The sequence below is a fragment of the Rhopalosiphum padi genome, chromosome 3, assembly GCF_020882245.1.
Source record: "Rhopalosiphum padi isolate XX-2018 chromosome 3, ASM2088224v1, whole genome shotgun sequence".
In the NCBI taxonomy this organism is placed as follows: Eukaryota; Metazoa; Arthropoda; class Insecta; order Hemiptera; family Aphididae; genus Rhopalosiphum; species Rhopalosiphum padi.
In genome coordinates this window covers 81,346,991-81,370,554 of record NC_083599.1, presented here as the reverse complement: position 1 = coordinate 81,370,554, position 23,564 = coordinate 81,346,991, and the positions used below count along the sequence as shown (strand labels likewise).

General features: G+C 29.8%; 4 protein-coding genes across 4 annotated transcripts; all 4 read left to right on the top strand.

The window, feature by feature from the left end:
• Positions 1 to 7,037: 7,037 nt before the first annotated feature.
• On the top strand, positions 7,038 to 10,060 carry LOC132926156 (uncharacterized). The gene is made up of 3 exons (XM_060990494.1): positions 7,038 to 7,196; positions 7,606 to 7,960; positions 9,507 to 10,060. The coding sequence occupies exons 1-3, from the start codon at positions 7,038 to 7,040 to the stop codon at positions 10,058 to 10,060; spliced, it is 1,068 nt and encodes a 355-aa protein (XP_060846477.1).
• Positions 10,061 to 11,073: 1,013 nt separating this feature from the next.
• LOC132926155 (uncharacterized) lies at positions 11,074 to 12,488 on the top strand. Its single transcript, XM_060990493.1, has 3 exons — positions 11,074 to 11,108; positions 11,175 to 12,369; positions 12,417 to 12,488. Exons 1-3 carry the CDS (start codon positions 11,074 to 11,076, stop codon positions 12,486 to 12,488), a joined length of 1,302 nt encoding a protein of 433 aa, XP_060846476.1.
• A 7,672-nt stretch (positions 12,489 to 20,160) lies between these two features.
• Positions 20,161 to 20,689, top strand: LOC132926154 (uncharacterized). Its single transcript, XM_060990492.1, has one exon. The coding sequence runs from the start codon at positions 20,210 to 20,212 to the stop codon at positions 20,687 to 20,689; it is 480 nt and encodes a 159-aa protein (XP_060846475.1). The 5' UTR covers positions 20,161 to 20,209.
• Positions 20,690 to 20,901: 212 nt separating this feature from the next.
• On the top strand, positions 20,902 to 21,292 carry LOC132926153 (uncharacterized; the record flags this gene model as incomplete). Its single annotated transcript, XM_060990490.1, has 2 exons — positions 20,902 to 21,098; positions 21,184 to 21,292. Coding segments are annotated over exons 1-2 (282 nt in total), but the record flags the coding sequence as incomplete, so codon positions are not given.
• Positions 21,293 to 23,564: the final 2,272 nt, after the last annotated feature.

The following is a 23,564-nucleotide window of genomic DNA, read 5'->3' as shown; positions in this document are numbered from 1 at the left end:
CAGTAAATCCCTACCTCCTTATATATATTATAAGGATATATATTCAGGAAGAATAATATCAAATTTATATATTATAATTTCACTTAAATAAATATAATTATTTTAAAATTGTTTTAATACAAAATATACAAGTAATATGAATAGATTTTGCATTTTACTAATTTACCTAACCATACTACAAACTTTAATTTCATATGATAAAAAAACAACTTGTATTAACCCGCAAGGGTACTCTATTTTAGAGGAACGGGCCTAACGAACCCGCGAACCCTAGTTATGTTGGGCCCTCCATTAATGGGGGTTGTCGTGGGGTTGATCACCCCACACATAAAACACCAGTGATTTCGAAACAACAACAAACAATGCCTCGGACAATAGAGTTTACGGATATACTATTTTGGAACCTGGAATGTGCGCTCGATGTATAGGACTGGAGTTATGACGACAATTGTATCGTGTCTTGAGCGATACAAATTGGACATTACCGCTGTTCAAGAAGTAAGATGGGATGGAGCTGGTAGTTTAAAGACACAGGAGATGACAATCTTCTATAGCGGAGGAGAAAACCATGAAAGAGGAGTGGGTTTTGTAATTAAGAACAGTATCCTGCCAAATGTTGTGAGATTTGAACCGATAAATGATAGAATATGCTATGTTGAGCTTAAAGGTAAATGGTTTAACATAATACTAATTAACTGCTACGCTCCCACTGAGGAAAAAAGTGAAGAAATAAAAAATGCTTTTTACGAAGAACTGGATAGGATTTACGATGCATTACCAACCGGAAAGCCAAAAATTATCTTAGGTGATTTTAATGCAAAAATAGGGAAGGAAGAAACGTATACACCAACAATAGGAAAAGATAGTTTACATAACGATACAAATGATAATGGGAATAAGCTAATAACTTTTGCAACTGCTAGAAACATGAGAATAAGTAGTACAATGTTCCCGCATAAAAATATCCACAAACAGACTTGGATATCTCCATGTGGGAAGGTGAGAAACCAAATAGATCACGTAGTGGTAGACTACCGAATTAGATCAAGCGTAAATGACGTAAGAAGCATGAGGGGCAGTAGTGCAGTCTCGGATCACTTCCTGGTAAGAGCCAAGGTCAAATTTAGAATATCGGTAGAAAGATCAAAAATAATGAAATGTACAAAGAAAATTAACAAAGAAATATTGAAAATAAACCACGCCAAAAATTACAAAGAAAAAATTAAGGAATACCTAGATGGCTTAGATCATAATATGGATATAAATCACTACTGGGAAAAAATGGGAAATGAAATTAAAAGGTCAGCTGAAGAAGTTTTGAGCCATGAACCAGGGATAAAAAGAAAAGCATGGTTTAATGAACAATGTAAGGAAGCTACTGCAGAAAGAGATAAAGCACGGTTAAGGGTAGTACAAGACTCAACAGAGGAGAACAAAAGAAGATTAGCCATAAGACAAAGAGAGGCAAAAAGAATAATTAGGATGAATAAAAGATTATGGGAAAAAGGAAAAGTAAAGGAAATAGAGGATAACAGAAAAAATAACACTAGGATATTTTTCGAAAAGACAAACGAGGTGAGAAGAAGTTTTAAACCCAGACATACAATGATAAGAATGGAGGATGGGACTCTGTTAACAGAAAATGACAAGATAGCAAAGGCATTCAAAAACATGTTTCAGACACTCTTGAATCAACCTAGAAGAGATGTAGTAACAGAAGAATATGACACTGTTGAACAAAATATCGAACGGCCATCAATGGAAGAAGTGGAGACTGGACTGGATATGCTAAAGAATGGAAAAGCGCCTGGAGCAGATTATATAATACCGGAATGTCTTAAAAATGGAGGAGAGCGATTGATAAAACAGCTGCATAAACTAATTAATAAAATCTGGGATCAAGAGGAAATACCAGTAGCATGGAGAACCTCCATACTATGCCCGGTTTTCAAAAAGGGTGACACTATGTGCTGCACAAATTATAGAGGGATTTCCCTACTCAATACATCGTACAAAGTGTTATCGAATGTCCTACTCAATAGATTGAAGCCGTACTTAAAGGAAATTATTGGAGATTACCAAGCGGGTTTCATGGCTGGCAAATCGACGCTGGACCAAATCCATGTTGTCAAACAGATAATCGAAAAAAGCCATGAGTATGACAAAGATGTCCACCTACTGTTTGTGGACTTCAAGGCTGCATATGATTCAGTGAATAGAGAAAGATTATGGAAAGTAATGGACCAATTGGGGATACCAAGAAAGATCATAAGAATGATTCGAGCATGCGTGAATTGGTCGAAATGTAAAGTTAAATATGGAGGGGAGGAATCAGAAGAATTTGAGGTAAGGACAGGCCTAAGACAGGGAGACGCCTTATCACCTGCCCTTTTTAATATAGCACTGGAATCAGCAATGAGAGAGACTTTGGATGGAGCAACGGGAATCAAAATAGGAAATGATCAGCAACTGGTAGTTGCAGCATACGCAGATGATGTAATAATAATGGCGGAAAAATTGGATTAATGGTGAATGAGGAAAAAACTAAGTACATGATAGTCTGATGATAATATGGTTAATAATGATGTGGATGAACCAGAAAGTGACAAAGTGATGGACGATCCTGATTCTGAAAGGGAGGATGAAATAGAGACCGAGATAGAAAATGTACAGAATGTAAAGAGTGATGCAGAAATCAGTATGAATAGGAGCAATGAAATGAAAGACAACTATTAGAAGAGCCAGATGAAGAAATAAGCACTGAGATATGTATGATATATCATGTTCCTGGCACGTCTGCTGAAAAGTATAATATTGTGGTTCCATGTGGATATTCATGGTTATGTCGTGATTGTAAGCTGCGCTCATTAAATTATTGTCCATATTGTCGTGGCGATATAACCATGTTTGTAAGATTACATGCAACAACTCTTTAATATATAAATTTATATATATATATATTTTTAAATTTATGTATATTATTTTTTATCATTAATAAAGGAATTGTTATTAAAGGAACCCAATTAATTTTGTTTTTTGTAATCTTAAACAGTTTTATCCTTTTTTGATTAAAAATATTTGGTTGGTACACCAAAGCCCACTAACAGAAAGTTGATAGAAGCTAGTAGAAAAACGTTTGAAACATTTAGTAAATTACTGAATATTTTATAATTTAATATAATAATTTACAACTTAATATTATTAAAAGAAGACAATTTTATGTTTGCCTACTGTAAATTATCAATAATATAATTTTATTTTTTAAAATAAATTTAGGTATTCTGATCTACCATGATTCTGATGAGGACCATGCTCAGGATTTCGTGATGAAGGGGGGTTTTGAAAAAAAAAAATATAAATAATAATTCAATTAATATCAATAATTAGTAAATAGTATTATATATTTTTTTTTGTAATGGCAGGGGTTTGACCTATAGGCATCTAGGCACTGGCCTAGTTCAGATATATAGTAACGGATTATGGTTATTTTAAAAATATTTATAGTGTAGTGTCCTGTTGCTTTAGTAGTAATATCTAAATAAGTAAGTGTTTTAATTTATAGTTCATATGTTACGGTAGAATTTTGACTAATTTGAACGGCTTTTTAAAAAAAAAATCAAATATTTGTTTCTATTCAACCGCATTAGGGTTGAATAACAAATTCTATGAAAATTTATAAAATCATATTTTATAGTTGGTTAATCATTCAAAATGTCTATCATGTAGTATTTATAATTTATTGTATAATATTGTATTAATTTAAAAAAAAATCTTTGTTCGCTTATATCCTCGTAAATAGTACTATAATAATATTTTAGATGGGCTTAATTTTTTTTTTTAATAACTTACAAGAATTGCACACCAGTACATCACCCACTTTGAACACCACGAGATGCTATTGAGTTATTAAGGTACTTATTAGTAATCACTTGTCTTGATAGGTATGAGTTAATAGTTGATAAAAATAAAAATACAGAAATCCTTGTTATTGCAGACGTCGTCACAGTCACAGTGAAAAACAAAATAACAACATGCGGAATAACTATCAATATCGTGAACCGTCGCACGTCGGAGTCGTCTCGTGAATCATTATCGGCGACTATTTTTACACACATTGGAATTTTACGCTTATTGCTATACAATATTATAATTAATGTACAAGAATATTATTATAATTTATTTTCTCATATCTACAATAATAAATGCTTTTTGTATTTAATATCGATATTCGATAGATGAATACGATAATATGAACATTTTACATTATTATAATATCTACCAACACATTTATTGCAATCATTAGTTAATTTTTTTTTTTTACATTTAATAAAATTTCATCTTTTAAAATTGTGTGTCGCCCATTAAAAATACCATCTACTAGGTAACAAAATATTTTCACTGGGCGACACTCGCCCAGTTAACTAGCTTAAAAAATGCACTGAATCGAAACCGAAATTTTTTCAATCGGTTTCAAGCCCTGATTTTAGGATAACATTAATTTGATGTGTATGTTTTTGAATAACATTTATTCAATTAAAGTTAATTCATCGAACTTTTTTTAACTTATTTATTTAAAACAATTATTTTACATAAATGTAACATCTAAAAATTATGTTCGAAATGTAACCTAAAATGTATATAATCAGAATGTTTTAAAACATTGATTGCACAGTGGGTTACTTACGAAACATTTTCTTAATATTTTAGATGGCTTATTTTTATAATATTAGAAGTTAATGATGTCGGGATGTTTTAAGAATATTATGTTGAATTCAAAGATAATATATAGTTTAACTTATGTTATAAATATCAGAGTATTAGTTGTATCATGAGTAATTTAATGTACCATATTAAGGGGCCTTACTACTGCCGTCAATTTGAGCTCAAAAGACGTACACAATTTTGACAAAATTGAAGTTAGTTTAAGATGTCCGATTTTGATTTTGAAAAAAATTCTGAACTCTGCAGACAATTGTCTAGAGATCGCACAGAATACTTTGTAAACATTAAATCTTATATTCTAATGAAATGTGGTAATAAAAACTTGAATTTATTCAAATCATATTAAATTTAAAATCAAAATTAAAACCGGAATGTTTCGTACGATCTACAGACATTTTTCTGCTGAATTTAAATATTTTTTCAGATTTAAAATCGGACCACGTTAACTAACTTTAATTTTGTGAAATCAATAAGTAAATTGTCGTAAAATTTGTACAGTGAATTTTTATTGTTATCGAGTTCAGGGCCGCAATTACCTTGGGGGGGGGGCGAACAGGGCGACGGCCTGTCTATAAGGGCCTACAAAATAAACTGGGGGGCACTGATTCAAACCTCACAAATTATGACTAACGATAATATTTTTAAATTTATTTATAGATACTTATTACTTATTAGTACCTAAAATTTTAATTTATTATAATATCATGTATCATGATAAAATAATTGATTAATAATAGGCTTATAAGTTATAGGCACAGCTGATGTATTTATATTCTATATAATTATATCACAGAAGTACAGAACTATAATATATAATATGTTTGTATATTTTTGGTAATAGGAGTTTACTATCAATCAAAAATATATCGTTATTTTAGCGATAGCTTATATTATGAAATAAGAAATACAACAATGGGAATGAAAATTCGTGAGATTGCTTGTGCGAGTGTTTAACTTGTTTTATGTATACACAATAAAATCATGACAAAACAAATGTATTTTTATAATTGATAAAACGATAACGACCAAAGACAATAATTATTATTATGGTGTGTCACTCGGTGTGGTAGGGGCTGATAGCACGCAGACGTTTTAAAGCTAAAAATAATCTTTATCTTATTTAATTAAAAATATTATTGAAACAAACAACTAATATGCGTCCAGTGCTTGTCGGTCAGTGTTCATATTTTCTTATTTTGAAACTTTGAGAAAGTGTGATAATTAATACGTGTGATCAAAAAAGGTTCTTCAAGACCAAAGTTTTTTATTTGTAAATGCGCATTTGTTATAACTTGTTTGGATTCTCCTTAATTTAAATATTAAACGTCAATTTTCAATATGCCAACCAAACCCAAACAAGTCAGTGGTTGTCAGAAACGAAAAATAAAAGAAAAAAAGAACTTGAACTAAAAAAACTTAAAGGATCAAATGATATATTTATTAACAAAATAAATATAAATAGTAATGGTAAGTTTTTCATACTTCACTAAATAGATAGTTGTTAGTTGTTACCATAAAAACCAATCAATAATGTAATGTAATAATCAATACACATAATTTTTCAATAAGTAGGTACACAGAATTCTGTAGTAGGTATACCTAATTTTAATTTAAATATGATAATTATGATTTAGGACATTTAGGTCCTAATGTCCTATTCAATGTTAAATTATCTAACATTTTTGTGTTTATAAATATCTTTAAATTCTATTAAATTTTAAGTAGGTACCTATTTAGAAGTTAGTTTTTAAGAACGCATAATTTAAAAGTAAAGTTTTATTATTGTAATCAATGTTTAATTATTTTCTATTTTTTTTTTTTTTTTAATATGTAGCAACTGCTGATGAACAGTGGCGGTTCTAGCGTATGCGCAGGGTGGGTAGCTGCCCATACCAAAATTTCTGGTGCCCATTATTTTAAAAATGTTGTTTTTATACAAAAATAAGATGGTTCATCATTTGATAAATTATAATGATAATTTACAATTATATTATTATCATTACATTGATGACGAACTTACTAATATACACGATTAAAGATATAATAGGTATTATATCTTTAATCGTTCTAATATATTATCTATGTGATAATGTCGTTGCTAGTAGAGCTTACAGCTGTTTTAGCGTTGATAGTACTATCTTAGTTCATGGCGGAAGCGAACGACACCAGACGTTCGGAACGGTCGCTATCATCAGAATAGCCGGCATAAGTGCATAACGTGATAACAAATTATTACATATTGTGTAGATATAATTTGACTATTGTATTGTTTTTTTCTCATTGTGAATTTTCGTTGTTTCTATTAATTTAATATAATGAAGAGACTTTTAACTCATTTTTCCAAACATAAGGCCGAAAAAACAATTGAAGGAGACACACCTAAATCTCCATCAGTACATACAAATGACTCTACAGCTAGTGAAAACACCAGTGTAAATAGCAGTATAGCCGGGTTTACATTGGTAGAGTATTTGGTATAGTACGACGGTAGAGTGAGTACTCTACCGTTTCTAGCATAATGTAAACACTCAGGAATAGTATAAGTAGAGTACTAAAGATAGTAATCGGTATAGTAGAGTAGTTAACCACTGTGGTAAAGTACACTCTACTTGCTTTTACCCCCACCACCGTTTTTACTGTACTCTACCACCACTCTACTGGTGTAAACAGTCTAGTTTTGGTATAGTAAAGTAAAATATTGTTGATATCGCCTGAACCGGCACGTGTATTCATATTTATTTTTAAACTTTGTATACATTTTTAATTTTGTTTAATGTTTTTAAACCTTATAATATAATATAACTATTCTACATTTCTGATCGTATTGTAGTAAATTGTTTTATTTCATTATAAAAGTGGTTTTAATAATTTTTAAAAATGAAGTGGTCTGAAAGTGACACGATAGCTCTGGTGGAATTGTATGAAAAGCATGAGTGTATATGGAATATTGGTTCTAAAGATTATAGAAATAAATTAATGAGAGACGCTGCCTACGAAGATATCGTCAAGACACTTAAAAAAGATAATTTTGGCGTGACTGAACTAAAACAAAAAATAAAAAACTTAAGGTGTACTTACAACCAAGAACTATTAAAAATAAAAAAATCACAGAAGTCTGGTAGTGGTGTAGATGATCTATATGTTCCAAATATAAAATGGTTCAAATTGATGGATTCATTCATGAAAAATGTCAAGTCTGTGAAAATTAGTTGTACACAGGACAATGCAGAAAGTGGAGGTAAGTAATATTTATTTTATTGATATTACTATTTACTAAACTGATTTTCCTCTTTAATTGTTCTTGTAACTTGAAGTGCAGTCAATTTTTTACAAATTATGACTATTTTACCAAAATATGCTGTTAAAACAACTAGAGTTTTAAAGTTTTCATTGAATTAAAAAAGTATAAATATTTAGACATATTATATTTAGATATATTATAAATTTATAATATACCTAACAGTATTTAGTTATAGTTTTAAGAAGATGAATGTTAAAATATTGGAAATATTAAAATTGTTAGAAATGCTACCGTCAATCAGGCCAACTTGGGGCAGCTTTGAAATTAATATTTCTAAGATAACAACAGAATACTTGTCTCACATTAATTAATTGAGAAGAGACGGTTATGGAGGTAAAATTAAAAGATAATATTTTTGCCCCAAGTTGGCCCGGTTGACGGTAGATATTTTTTCAGATGGTATAGTACATATAATTGAAAATTAAATTAACTAAACAGATACAACTAGTAAAAACAGTTTGTTATTTATTAATTAATTAGTTTAATTACTTACAATGCATTTAGGTACAAATTTTTCAAAATATTATAACAAATTTAATATAATTAAACTAATTAAATTAACTAAACAGATACTATTAGTCTAGACTTTATACATATTTATTAGTATATATGCCTATATTGCCAGGGTACAGCTCCTTCATTTACAAAATAATTTTTCAAATTATCGCGTATTTTGTTGGCCAAGTCTGATGCTCTTCTTTCCCTATGATTTTCCAAATTTCGAAGCTCAATTATTTCCGTTCTCCAGCGACCTTCTCTCATTAAACCACTCGATATATCTTCTTCATCAATAGAGCCAGGTGGTAGGTATGTAGAGGAAGATTTTCGTAGAAAGTTGTGAAGAGCGCACGCAGCTAGTACAAGTTTGTTCACCGTTTTTAAATTGCAATATATTTTTTTATCAAATACTCGAAATCTGCTAACCAAAATGCCAAAAGCATTTTCTACAATACGTCTTGCTCTGCTTAAGCGATAATTAAAAATTTTTTGAGGTACAGTTAGAGCTGTTCTGTAACATTTATATGGTTTCATCATATAATATCGCAACGGAAATGCATCATCGGCTACAACGCAATATCCTAATGGAAGCAGATCTTTTTGCAAAAGTTGTCCAAGTTCACAATTTTGGAGAATACCACCGTCCGATGCTGACCCCTTGCTGCCGATTGATACATAAGTAAAACAATAGTTATGGTCAACCAGTGCCATCAACACTACACTGTTAGTCCCCTTATAGTTGTAATATTCACTTCCACAGTTAGGAGGTGCCATTATCAACACATGTTTGCCGTCAATTGCTCCGCAGCATTTAGGAAAATTCCATGTATCTTCAAAGCCTTTCGCAATGCTTGTCCATTCTTCATAAGTTTTTGGCATCTAAATATTTAATTATTATATTATTATTTGAATAACTACCATACAATGTAATACAACTGTGTACATTTATTTATTTTATTTATTTTTGTTTTTTTAATTAACCAAGGTAACGAAGAAGGGCTGTTGGAAAATGTAACAGGTGTATTCACAGAAATGTCTACAACGCCGATGACAACAACTGTAGTTGCTGGAAACCCACAAGTGCCTACAACACCAACTGCAAAAACTCCAGTAGTTATAAAAACATCAGCTAAAAAAAGGAAGCTACATCATTTTACAACAGCAATTACAGAATTGCGTAATATTCAAAATGATTTAAATAAAATGGATTCCACTGAAATAAGTGATAACGATGCGTTTGGCCAGTACGTTATTGCATCACTTAATAAGTTGTCACCAAGGCAAGCTATTTTGGCTCAAAGTGATATACAGTCTCTTTTGACCAAGTATCGATTAGCAGAACAGTCTGGGTCAAACAGTTTTCATTCTACGTCACCACAATCTTTTTATACAACTGATGAAGATACATCTACACAATACAATATAGCAACTGATCAAGATACATCTACCCAATACACTCTACTATCAGCCAACACAGGCAACGAACATGATGAAGATAACAGGGACAATATCATCGCAAAAGCCTGGTCATTAATTTAAATTTAATTTTCCCCAAATGGGATTTTTTTTTGTTTATCTAATTTTTCAGTCCATAATATTAAAATGTTTTGAACTTTAAAAAAATAAAAATCATTTTTATTGTAGTTGGTATTAGTTATAGTAGTCTTAACATTTAAACTAATATATTGTAAATGTTCTATATTTTGTTAATATATAATAAAATATATTGTACCTATGTACGAAATGATTTTAAAGAAAAATACCTACCTTAATATATTGTTCCAGGGCTTGATAAATGGCGTCACAAACTTCTGGTAAAAATTTAGATATTGCGGGAATTGACACTCTAAAGAAATGTTGTAGGGTTCGGTAACTATTACCAGTCGCTAAATAATTCAATGTTATTTGTAGCTTAATGCGCGCTGGTAGTGCATCTCGAAGAATAGTGTCCTGTTTTTGAATAGTTGGTGATACCAAATTCAATAATTGTTCAAAATTTTCAGTTGTCATTCTTAAACACAGCCTGTACTCTTCTGGATCCTCTAAAGCTAGTTCAGTAAGAAGATTTTCTGATGCGCCAAGAACTGTTCTTCTTTTTATCCACTCTTGAACCCAAATTCGTTTTTCTTCATTACTCTCATCAATGAATTCTAAAATATCGTTTACTAACGCAGTTGTAACCACTCGAAGGCATTTTTTTAATAATTTTCGACAATGACGTCGACGTACGATATCCATATTTGTTTATTTGATGTTTTGAAGTTGATCAAACCTAACCGTCACGGCGTGAGTTTACACTTCAACTGCACTCTCTCCTACTAAATACTAACTTCGTGTAAACAGTTACTCTACTAAAACTAGTAGAGTAGAGTGAGTAGGCAAAATAGTAGGCTAGTGTACTCTACCAAATACTCTACCAATGTAAACCCGGCTTATTGCTTTTAACCCAGAGCCGACCAGACAATTGGTAAATTTTTTAAAAAGTATTGGACTTAAGTTTAAACTATGATCAACCTCCTGTACAACCAAATATTGTTTATCCTTACAAATCCATGGGTAAAAGTAAACGGTCCTTTAATAGTACTTGGTATAAACAGTATCCGTGGATTGAGTACTCAATACAATTTGATCAAATTTTTTGTTATTATTGTAGGCATTCTTTACCACCAAGTCAACATTGTAATCCTAATGCTGGTAATCTAACAATTCATGGTTATTCAGACTGGAAACATATAGGCAGTATGGTTAAAGTACATGATAAATGTGACACACACAAATTAGCATTAGCTAAATATAAAGGGTGGTGTAATTCTAAAATACAAGGCAGTGTTACAACTATGATTGACTCACAAATAAGAGTTGAAGTTGAAAGAAATAGGACAATGTTAAAAAGTTTAATAAGGTGTGCTATATATTGTGCTAGGCAAGATATTGGTTTGCGAGGACATTCTGAAACAACTGAAATCTCTGAAATTGTGAATAATGATATTGCAACAAAAAACAAAGGAATTTTTTTAGAGCTTGTAAAGCTATTATGTATTGAAAGTCAAACATTTTGTTCAGCTTATGAAGCGTTACCAAAGAATGCAAAATACACTAGTAAAATAATTCAAAATGATATGATAAGTGCAGCTTCCACAGTGATTGCTCAATCTATTTTAAAAGAAGTACAAGAAGGTAGTAAAATATTCAGCTTAATTGTTGACGAAGCCAGAGACGATGCAAAATTAGAGCAAATGAGTATTTGTATTCGGTATGTACATAATTCAGTGATAAAAGAAAGGTTTTTAGGATTTGTTGAACTCAAAGAATTAAATGCTAATGCCCTAAGCTGTAATATTAAATTATTTTTGAATAATTTTGGACTAGATTTGAATAACTGTGTAAGTCAATCTTATGATGGAGCATCAGTTATATCTGGTCAGTTCAACGGAGTTCAAAAAAAAATTAAAGACATGTCAGGAAATTTGTGTCCATATATATATTGCCATGCACATAAATTGAATTTAGTTTTAGTTGACGTTTCAAGAAAGGTAGAAGAAGTACATGATACTATAGGTCTCTTGGAAGCGGTTTATGCATTTCAGTCATCATCAACACTAAGGTATCAAGTATTTTTTGATAAAACTGGGTCGAAAATCCTTATGCACTGTGACACACGTTGGGTAACAAAATTTAAAAGTATTCGTTACTTTAAAAACAACTTTACATTAGTAGTAACAGCATTAAAAGAGTGTACTGAAAGTTCAAAATCTAAGGAAGCTGCTGAAGCTAAAGGTTTATTAATTCAAATGAATTCTTTAAAAACTATTGTGTTACTTTTTTGTTTGGATTATATTTTGTCTTTAGTAAATATTCTATCATTAAACTTACAGACAACAACACTTGACTATAGCCGTTGTGCAAAATTGATCAAATCCACTATGGAACAATTGATCAATTTAAGAGGACGCCACACCACCCGTAATTTGATAATAAAAAGTGTTTTGCGCGGGACAACATTTCTCGCACTATATTTGTTGTAGAGCTACCAAATTTTCACAGCACATAAAGAAGAACTTTATCTATGCAACATCGTGCTCTATTTTTTTATAGCACTGTCCAATAATTTTTTATAAGGAAATGAAAAAAATAAAAAAATGAAATGTTTAGAAGCAAATAACTTTGTTTCTATTTATGTTATTTAAATTATAGGCACGCTGTTGCATAGATAATTTTCTACATTATATGTTCAGAAATTTTGGAGTCTAGTACGTAAACAGAAAGATAAAAGTTATCCCGTGTAAAACAATTTCACAACAAAAAAAAATTATTATTTCGATGGACATGTGCTGCGCTCATATTATGTATACGGCCGCGTTCGACATTACAACGTTCATCCCCACTCCATTCTTCGATGGTGGCGTGCGAGTTTTGATTTTGACGGCCAGCGACTGATCGCGCCGATTACGCAATGACCAAAATAGAACTACTAATGACATTTTTGAAAACCATTATTATTTGTACAGACACAATCTAATATAATCTATTATCTAATAATTCTACAAAGACGTAGTCTGGGAGAGGGTCTGGAATATTATAATAATTTATAATAATATAAAATAATAATAATAATGTAAGAGAAACATTTCATATTATTATTATACTATCGACAACTGAGTAGGTAAGTACCATTAGTACCAGTACAACTGTATATTACTGATACTTTTTCATTCTCATCGCAAAATGTCGCCAAAAAAGTTAAAAAAGCATGCCCGAGTAGGTAAAATATGTATTAGAAAAATAATGAAGAACATTCGTAATAAGCCGTAAGTATAAGTATTTGTCATTTATAATTTATACATGGTACCTATATATATTTTATTTGTTCAATCTTGAATAAAAATAATAAAATAGAAAATATAAACTCGTGTATTACAATAATATTATCTTATTTATTATTGTTGTAATAATCTGTTGTTGATGCTGCACTAAGAACCAAAATAGCAATTTAGATTTATTTAGGTACATCAATGAGTAAATAGTAAAATACTAAGTACAACTATTGATTATATAAAATATAAATACTAGTAGTTAGTACATATTATGACTTATGATGAATCTTGCATTTAAATTTTGAGCATTTATAAAGAGCCTAAAAAATGTCTAATGTATAAATGAATTGAAAATGTAATACTATGCTGTCCATAAGTTAAGCATAGAATAAATATAAAAAAGTTTAAGGATTATTCAATTTAAACACAATTTTACGAGTGTTTAAAATTTTAATTTTAATTTGAAATCAAAAATACACGTGTAAAATAACGTTATACTACTAAATAATTTTCGATTTTTGTTATTTTTAAAAAATTACCAAACGTAGGAATCAAAATAGAATATATGACAATATTTAAATATAATATATCCTAGACTGACAAATCATCTACGTTCAGAATCGTTTTTCGTATACAATGATACCTATCATTGCATTCAAATTTAACCTACCCTAGTCCGAGGACCACCCCACCCCCTAATGTACAGCAGAGCGATACTCACTTACCGTCAAACCGGGTGACTTGTAACTGGGAGGTGACTTGGAACAATTGTGTTTTTTTTTGATAACAGCGTTTAATTTTATACTAGATAAGGGAAATAAAATTCTGCCTCCACAGCAATATTTTTCGGAACGTTTTGTAAACGTTTCATTATCATCGAAAATGTGTTATCTCTTATCAATAAGCCATGTGATTCAACCATAATTTAATAAAAAAAATCCAAATTTTCAACTCCTTAATTAAGAGCTGCAAAAGTGGTATTTCAGCTTCAAAATTCAAGGTATTGTTATTTTTTAGTGAATTCCTAATGTGTTATTAGTGTTAATTGTTAAGTAGAATTAGGAAATAATATTATTTACATTTTTCAGGGTTGGTTTTATTTTCCGTAAAAAATAATTGGGTGACTTGGAACATGCCGAACTATTATAAACGAACACCCGGCAGTCGTACTTACCGAAATTTTTCTGAAGAAACTTTAGATAATGCATTGAACGAAATCCGAAATTATAGATTGACTTACCGACAGGCTTCTGATAAGTATGGAATACCAATAAGCACTTTAAGTAGGAAAAAAAACCAACTAAATCTTAATCCCCACGGTGGCCAAACAGCTTTAACTTCCACTGAAGAAGGTAATATTGTAGAAACAATATTATTTGCATCTGATTGGGGTTACCCTTTTGATAGGGAAGAAGTTAAGAGATTGATCAAGTCATACTTAGATCGTTCCGGCCGAAAAATAAAAATATTTAAAAACAATAAACCTGGCGATGATTGGTACACACGTTTTGTATCCAGACATTCTGGTCTTTTGAAACCTAGACTTTCCGAGAATATCAAAAGATCACGAGCTGCTGTCTCAAGAACTACTATCAATGAATATTTTAATAACCTTGAATTAAGTTTAGAAAATGTACCACCGCAAAACATCATTAACTACGATGAGACAAATTTTATAGATGATCCGGGTAGAACAAAAGTTTTAGTGAGAAAAAAAAATAAACATGCTGATTCAATTATGGATTCTACAAAGTCTGCTACATCGGTTATGTTTGCTATCGATGCATCTGGTGTTATGCTTCCTCCATATGTTGTATACAAATCCCTCCAGATGTGGGAACCTTGGACATTAGGAGGGCCAGAAGGGTGCAGATACAACAGATCACCCTCTGGGTGGTTTGATCAACCAATATTTGAAGAATGGTTTCAAACTTTAGTTATTCCACATTGCCGTCGTTTGGTTGGAACTAAAGTTATTATTGGAGACAACTTGGCAAGTCACATTTCGGTGAATATTGTTAAGCTCTGTAAGCAACATGATATTAAATTTATATTTCTGCCCCCAAACAGCACACACCTGACTCAACCATTGGATGTGTGTTGTTTTCGGCCTATGAAAATAGCATGGCGTAAAGTTTTGAAGATGCATAAATTAAAAAGAAAAGGACCACTTACAAAAGATGTGTTTCCAAGTATACTAAAAAAAACATTAGAAAAACTTGAAATTTCTCAATCTGATAATATTAAATCTGGATTTAAAGCTACTGGCATATACCCGTTAGACCGAGAAAAGGTATTAAATAAATTACCAGACGATCCAAACTCATCCACAAGCTCTTCTATTATTCCACAAGTACTTCACGATTTATTTAAAGAAACAAGATTTGGTTCTAACGATGGACCAGCAAAGAAATGCAGAAGAAAAAGATTTAATATAGAGCCAGGTCGGAGTGTAACCGAAGCTAATATGTTTAATGAAGAAGAAGTCCGAGACACAGAAGGTTATAATGAAGAAGAATTAAACACAGATACCACTGAAATTAACACTAATGTGACTGAACTAAATAAAAATAATGAAAATAACTATGAGACTGAAGAAATTTATGAGACTGAAGAAATTAATGAGACTGAAGAAATTAATGAGACTGAAAAAAATGATGAGACTGTAAATATTAATAACCTAATAATTGATGATTTTGTTAAGGTAAAATTTGAAACTGTAAGAGGCAACTTTGAAGAATATGTAGGACAAATTACTGAAATAGAGGAGGATAATTTACTGTGCCGGTTCCTTAGAAAGAGCCAAAGTATGAGAGGATGTTTTTCTTTTCCTTTCATAATAGATGAAGCATATGTTGGAAAAGACCAAGTTATAAAAAAATTAAAGGTCATAAAAGAAAGAAGAGGCAACTATCAGTTTGAATAAAAATTAGTTCCTTATCTACTGTAAAAATTTAAATTGTTAAGTTTTAAAATCAATAACATTAATTTTTGGTTACCTATTGTTAAATTGTTTTTTGTTATAAATATTAAATTGTAAGGTTCAAAAAAGAAATACTTATGTTGTATCTATTGTTTTACAAGTCAGTTTAAACTGTTTTATTTTTTGTTGTATATAAAGTTTAATTTTATTAATATGTTTGTTAAATTTATTTTGTGAGCAAAGACTGCAACTTATAAGAAAAAGTATTATTTTGTAATAAACAGTTTTAAAAAAATGTTAAATTGTTTTTAAATTAATAAAAATATGGTTTTTGGTTATTGTTATATTGTTTTTTGTTATAAATATTAAATTTTAAGGTTCAAAAAAGAAATACTTATGTTGTATCTATTGTTTTACAAGTCAGTTTAAACTGTTTTATTTTTTGTTGTATATAAAGTTTAATTTTATTAATATGTTTGTTAAATTTATTTTGTGAGCAAAGACTGCAACTTATAAGAAAAAGTATTATTTTGTAATAAACAGTTTTAAAAAAATGTTAAATTGTTTTTAAATTAATAAAAATATGGTTTTAAACACTTTTTTTTTTTTAAAAATAATTGTAGAGTTCCAAGTGACCTTCCACAAATCATTAAATGCAATCTGCATTTGAAAAAATGTATGTTCCAAGTCACCCAACACCCCAGGTGACTTGGAACAAGCACTTTTTATTTTTTTTTTATCTTAATTTACTCAAAAACTTTATTTTTTTTTTACTTAATCTATTCCTTGGAGGTGTGCGACACTGCATGATTTTTTACAGAACCTAATTATCAATAATGAATGTATTACAGTAGTTAAAAGGTCAAAATCGTTCCAAGTCACCCTGATTGACGGTACCCGCTTTTTTATATTATTTATCAACGCAATTCTAATTTCTACATCATTTTTATCAACAATAATTTGTCTTAACTCTAAAATAATATAGAATATAATATATATTATTATAATATGTAATATTTATTATATACTATAAATAAAATAAATAATTTTCATTTTCACTATTTTTATCATTCCAATGACATAAGGAATAAATTGTAAGTAATTTCCTTTTTTCTTTTTTATTGAGATTTATTATTAACATGTAGGCATTTTACAAAATGTATAATTTATACAATTTTATAAAAAATAATTTACAGAAAATCGATATCAACTAGTATAGACTTTCAACAGTCAGAAAATACTGTTGAGTCTCAATATACTAATTCAAATGTTAGTAATATTGTGTCAGATGATACTACAGAGGATACTTTCTCAGGGTAAGTTAGATTATTAGTTTTATGCGCTGTCATATTATTTAAAGGACTATACAAACGATTCTAAACGCAATAGTGACTATTCGTTTATATTTTTAAAGACATTTTATAATTTATTTTATAATTCAGTCACCAAACGTACAAAAAAATAAAAAATAATTTAATTGTGTATGATGTGAGTACTGAGAACCTATTTAAATATTATCTAGGCAATTAATATATACCTCGACACCTGTAAATGAAATGTCATACGTCGATCATAGATTAGAAACAGCTGAATCTTCTAATGGCACCGTTGATTATGAGTAAATTATTTTTAACATAAATTAAAAAAAATTATGTTGTGTTAATGTTAAATTTATAAAATATATAGATCTTTAGAAGGCCGTAGGATTGTTGACATACGACATTTATTTGAACAAATTCAGAATAGCAGACATGAAAAATTTGACTGCTCTTTTTTAGATATGCATTTTGTAAAAGAATACCGCAGAGGATACAGTTCAACATTTAAATATGAATGTAAAATGTGTGGTACAACTTCATTTATAACATCTGAAAATGAAAGTATGATAAATGCAACAAACTATTTGCCAATAAACCCAGCATTAGTAAATGGCAGTTTAGCTGTGGGTAAGTGTTTTTTTGTCAAGTGACTAATGGTAAGTGGTGTATATTGGTAAATAAATATATGGATGAAGGAACCTCAAACAATCTTTTTCGCTAGCTCGAAGTAAAGTTACATCCATTACTAATTAAATTAAAATATTCCATTTACACTTGCTAAGTATTACGTCACCGTATACGTGTGTAAAATGACCATATAGGCATATACAAATAAAACAAAGATATAATTTAATATGTAACGAGCGATATTTTTAATAATAACTTTAGGAATTGGTCATACTCAATTGAGTGAACTATGCTCATCTATCGAACTTCCGACCTTGTCATCTACTGCTTATTTGAAACATTTGTCTAACATCGGTAGTGCTGTTCAAGATACTGCCATGGACGAAATGATTAAAGCAGGAAACGAAGAACGTAGATTAGCCATAGAGAGTGGCAATATTGATGAACATGGAGTACCAATGTGTACTGTAATTGCCGACGGCCAATGGTCCAAACGCAGTTATAGGACAAAGTTTAACGCATTTTCCGGAGCCGTGAGAAACATATTGAAATATTGAATAAATAAATTCATTATTTTTATTTACGAATAATTTTAAAATTATTCTATACAGGCCACCCTTATTGGATACAAGACAAAAAAAATCCTATTTGTCGGCATTCGTAATAGGTATTGCTCAGTATGCCAAAGAGCTATTACTAAGAAGAAAGATCCACCAATCCACAAATGTTTTCTAAATTGGAAAAAGGCATCCACAGCAATGGAAGCAGATGCAATAGTAGAAGGGTTTTGTAAAAGCATAAATATGCATGGGTTGAAATACAACAAATTGATCGGTAAATAATTGTAGTAATTTATGTACATATAATACTGCAGTATACAGTATATACTATATAGTATAGGTTTCAAGTAGACCTAGCTCTTCATTGAGTATAGTTGAGTAGGTATAGGACGTTTTAATACATTTATATTGATATTTATAAATATTTTATTATTATTACGATATTTCGACGAGTTTTACAATAATTAATAGACAAAGAAAATCGGATCATTATTTAAACTATTCAGTATTCATCATGTACACAGATTCTGCTTAGAATATATAACACACATCGTTGTAAAATAAATAAATTTCAGGTGATGGTGACAGTAGTGTTACCAAAAAACTCAATGAAGTATTACCATATGGGAGTGATTTTAAAATACAAAAGATTGAGTGTAAAAATCATCTCATGCGGAATTACTGTACAAAATTAACCGCGCTCACTAAAAAGACCGAATATTCAATTGTAGTACGGAAGTTTATAACTCAAAACATTATGCGTTTTCGTTCTGATATAACTAAGGCTATTGAACATCATAAAAACACTGATGTACCACTTCGCCTAAAAATTGATGGTCAGTATATTTTTTCATAATATAAGTTGAATATTGGTTGTGCATTTTTATTATTATAAAAATAGCATTGTTTTTAATGTATATTATTTTGTTTTTAGAACTTAGAAATGATATTTCTAATAGTGTTTATCATAGACTAGGATATCACAATAAGTGTGCAGCATATTTTTGTTCTGGGCCAAAAGTTGGCGAAATTAATTTAGTACCAGAAGCAGAAAAAACAGGAATCATGGCTGATATTAAGAACATAGCGTATAGATTGATTATTAATGCGGACAGTTTAATTGAAAGTGTAGATACAAATCCATGTGAGCAGTTCAATGCTATAATAAATAAACATATAGGAGCAAAACGCATTAATTTTACACAGGGGTCTAACTATAAAACTAGGGTAGAAACAGCTGTTATAGCATTTAACTCAAACAATTATAAACGAACAATACATAAGAAAATTGTTACAACTAGTCCAGGTAGAAACTACATTATTTGATAATAATTGTACCTACATAAATAAAATAAATGTAATTTTGATACTAATATTATGGCATTATAGGAAAATTTTCTAAACTGCACATTAGGAACATCGAACGCATTAGAAAAAATACAACAATGAGAAGAAGAAAACTATTTTCAGAAGGAATTAAGCGATCAAAATCCAAATTAATGTCTAACGGAACAGATGTGGATTATGGGTTGGCCTTACCATTAGACGATATAATGAGTTTTGAAAAATTGCAAAAGAAAAAAATTTTGTTTTTAGAAAAATTAGAATTAATTGATAAAGTACAATTAGAATATATTACCAGAGAACAAAATTGTAGCCAAGACTGGTTCCTAGAGCGTAAAAAACGACTAACTGCATCAAATTTTGGAGATATTTGTAAGATGAAAGCCACAACAAGCTGCAAGAAAAAAGTACATAATATGCTATACAAGCCGAATACAATGTGCAAGGAAATAAGCTATGGAATTCAAATGGAACCCATTGCAAGAATTGAATTTCAAAAATTATCTAATATGTTAGTTAAGTCCTGTGGGCTATTTACAGATGATATATTCCCATATTTAGCTGCAAGTCCGGGTATGTGATTTATTTATATTTATTATTTTTGGTAATAACTAACTAAAATATTTAGATGGTCTCATAAACGAAGACGCTATCATAGAGATTAAATGTCCGTATGCAACGAAAGACTCTATAAGTGCCATTCAAGCAGTTAAAAATAATCAAGTATTTATTATATTATTTATTTGACTATAAAATTGCTATTAGTTACTGTAAAACATATAATTAGTTGCAGTATTGTACCATCAATGATGACGGTATGCTCGTTCTTAAAAAAGATCACAAATACTTTTATCAAGTAATGGGTCAATTGCGGATAACTGGTAGAAAGTGTTGTTATTTTGTGATACACACAATGCAATGGACCAATATTCAAAACATTTATTACGACAATGAATTTTGGAACACTAAAATGGTTGATAAATTAAAAATGTATGTCAAGTTCATAAATTTTTCAATAATTATTTATTAGTTATTTATACTATTTAATATTTGTATTTTTTACAACTTTTTACAGGTTTTACGTAGAATGTTTGCTTCCGGAAATAGTTGATCCTCTTTATGGAAAGAGAATGCAAATTGAAGACATCAGAGAACCAGCTCGTATAACAGAGGCAAAAGATTTGACGAAACAAAAAAATAATTTAAAAAAATGTATAAAAACAAATTAGGTAAATTTTTTAATTCGTGTCTTATGTAATATGTTTTATATTTTGGTATAATAAATAACAATTATTATTATAATATAATGATTATATTTGAATAAGTAATAATTCAATAAATACAAATCAAGCTATGTTATAATACAGTTTCTACGATCTATATATTGGTACATATACTTAGGTAAGCAGTGGCTTACTTTAAAATTGTTAGTTCATGGATACGCGCGCGGTTATTTAGGCCCGAATTTACGTGTAGCGTGTATGCATTTTATACTGACGCTAACGTCTAGGACGAACGATCATAGAATAATAAAACGTCGCTCCCGAACGAGCACTCGTCGTTGCGCCGCCGCTGCGAATAGTGGGCGTGACTTAAATGCCGCGCGCTTGCGGATCGCGAAAACACCTAACAGCGCGTTCTCTTGGCCGTTGTATACGTTTCGCTTTACGTGTGGCGTCCTCTTAAGAGGCCGTTCTGGTAAAAGTGAAACGTATACAACGCTCAAGAGATGGCGTTGAATTTCATATCGCCGCGGCGGCGGTCACCCGTAACCACGCCCACTTTTACCAAAGAGGGGCTACGCGCAATAGTCTCAGGAGCGGCACATTATTATTTCTCGGACCGCCGTCTAGAACGTTTCGCGTCAATGCTATTTTGTATTTATATTACTGGGGTAATTTGAAATTTGAATTTGATAAGCGCGCGCTCGCTTGTGCGTTCATAAACTAATTTTACGATATTATTTATCGTATTATTGATTGAAGTTTCTGTTCCCTAAATATGTATGGAAATACTTAAATTAAACTATAAAAGCTATTTTACAACATAGTTATTATTTAAAAAACTATCAGTAACAGTTTAATAATACTAATAGTTTATAATTTATTGCCATCGATCAATATAACGTTATGGATAAAATATAATTACAATTTAATTTATAGTTATAATTTTATAAATATAAAATCGAAAATTAAAAAATGAAAGTAATAAATGAAAAATAAATAAAACCGTTTCTAATATTTAAAAAAAAATATATTATAACAATAATTAGTAATTACTACTATATAATATTATCATATTATGATATACATATAATATTCTGATATATTATAACTACATAGCTTTATTATTTTAATATTTTATACGATTTGACGATTTATTTTGTACTCGAGTGCTTCTCATTCTCGTATCAAATGTACTTATAGTATATTATATTGGTTGTAAATATAATTATTTAATTAATAATTTAAAAAAAAAAATGTATATTGGTGCCAACTAGTTTTGTCATATTTTGAATTGGCTTAAATTTGTTTATTTGTTATTATTAAATTTAATAAATAAATAATCTGTAATAGACATACATACTAATTAAAAATAATTACAGTATTTGACTGATTTATGTAAATAATTAATATAATTAGGGATTTAAATCACTTATTATTTAGACTATTATAAGTTATCGAGTTATATCGTAAGTACATTAATTACATTTGTCACTTTATTCAACAGGCTATTATTTATTCATATGTAACCGTGCAGATTGTAGGTACCTACTGTTTTTTTGTTATATCGATTTAAATTTCATAATTTTTTTTTCATATGTGGTTCAGCGTAAATAAAATTAACTAAATTATCAAATTCTCTTCAAGATTAAAAAAATAATTATTCAAATCGTACTTTTATTAAACAAATTATAATAATTTTATGATAACGTGAGATCTTTAATACGGCGTGCAGAATAATAATACACGAAATATAAAATTCGATATCGGTTAAAATATTATTCGGTCACCAACATAATTGTTATCGTATTGACAATATTTATTTATAAACTGCGATATGAAAACCAGAGAACACTGTTCTCGAACGTTGCCGCTATACTTAGCAGAGCAGCACATGACGACTGTAAATTTATGATTTTTTAACCAAAAACATGTTTTCGTACTTCCCATTTTCCTCAGCTCTCAGTAGTCGTAGAAACATGATTTATACACCAAAATAAACTTGAGAAGTTCCTCTAGATGATCTCGTTCCAGATTTTTGATATCTTTTTTTTTCTATTTTATATAATTTTTTAAAAATGTTAAAAATTTTGAAAATTTCAAATGCAAATATCTCCGGTTTGAAAAAAAATTCAAAAATCTGGAACGAGATCATCTAGAGGAACTTCTCAAGTTTATTTTGGTGTATAAATCATGTTTCTACGACTATTGAGAGCTGAGGAAAATGGGAAGT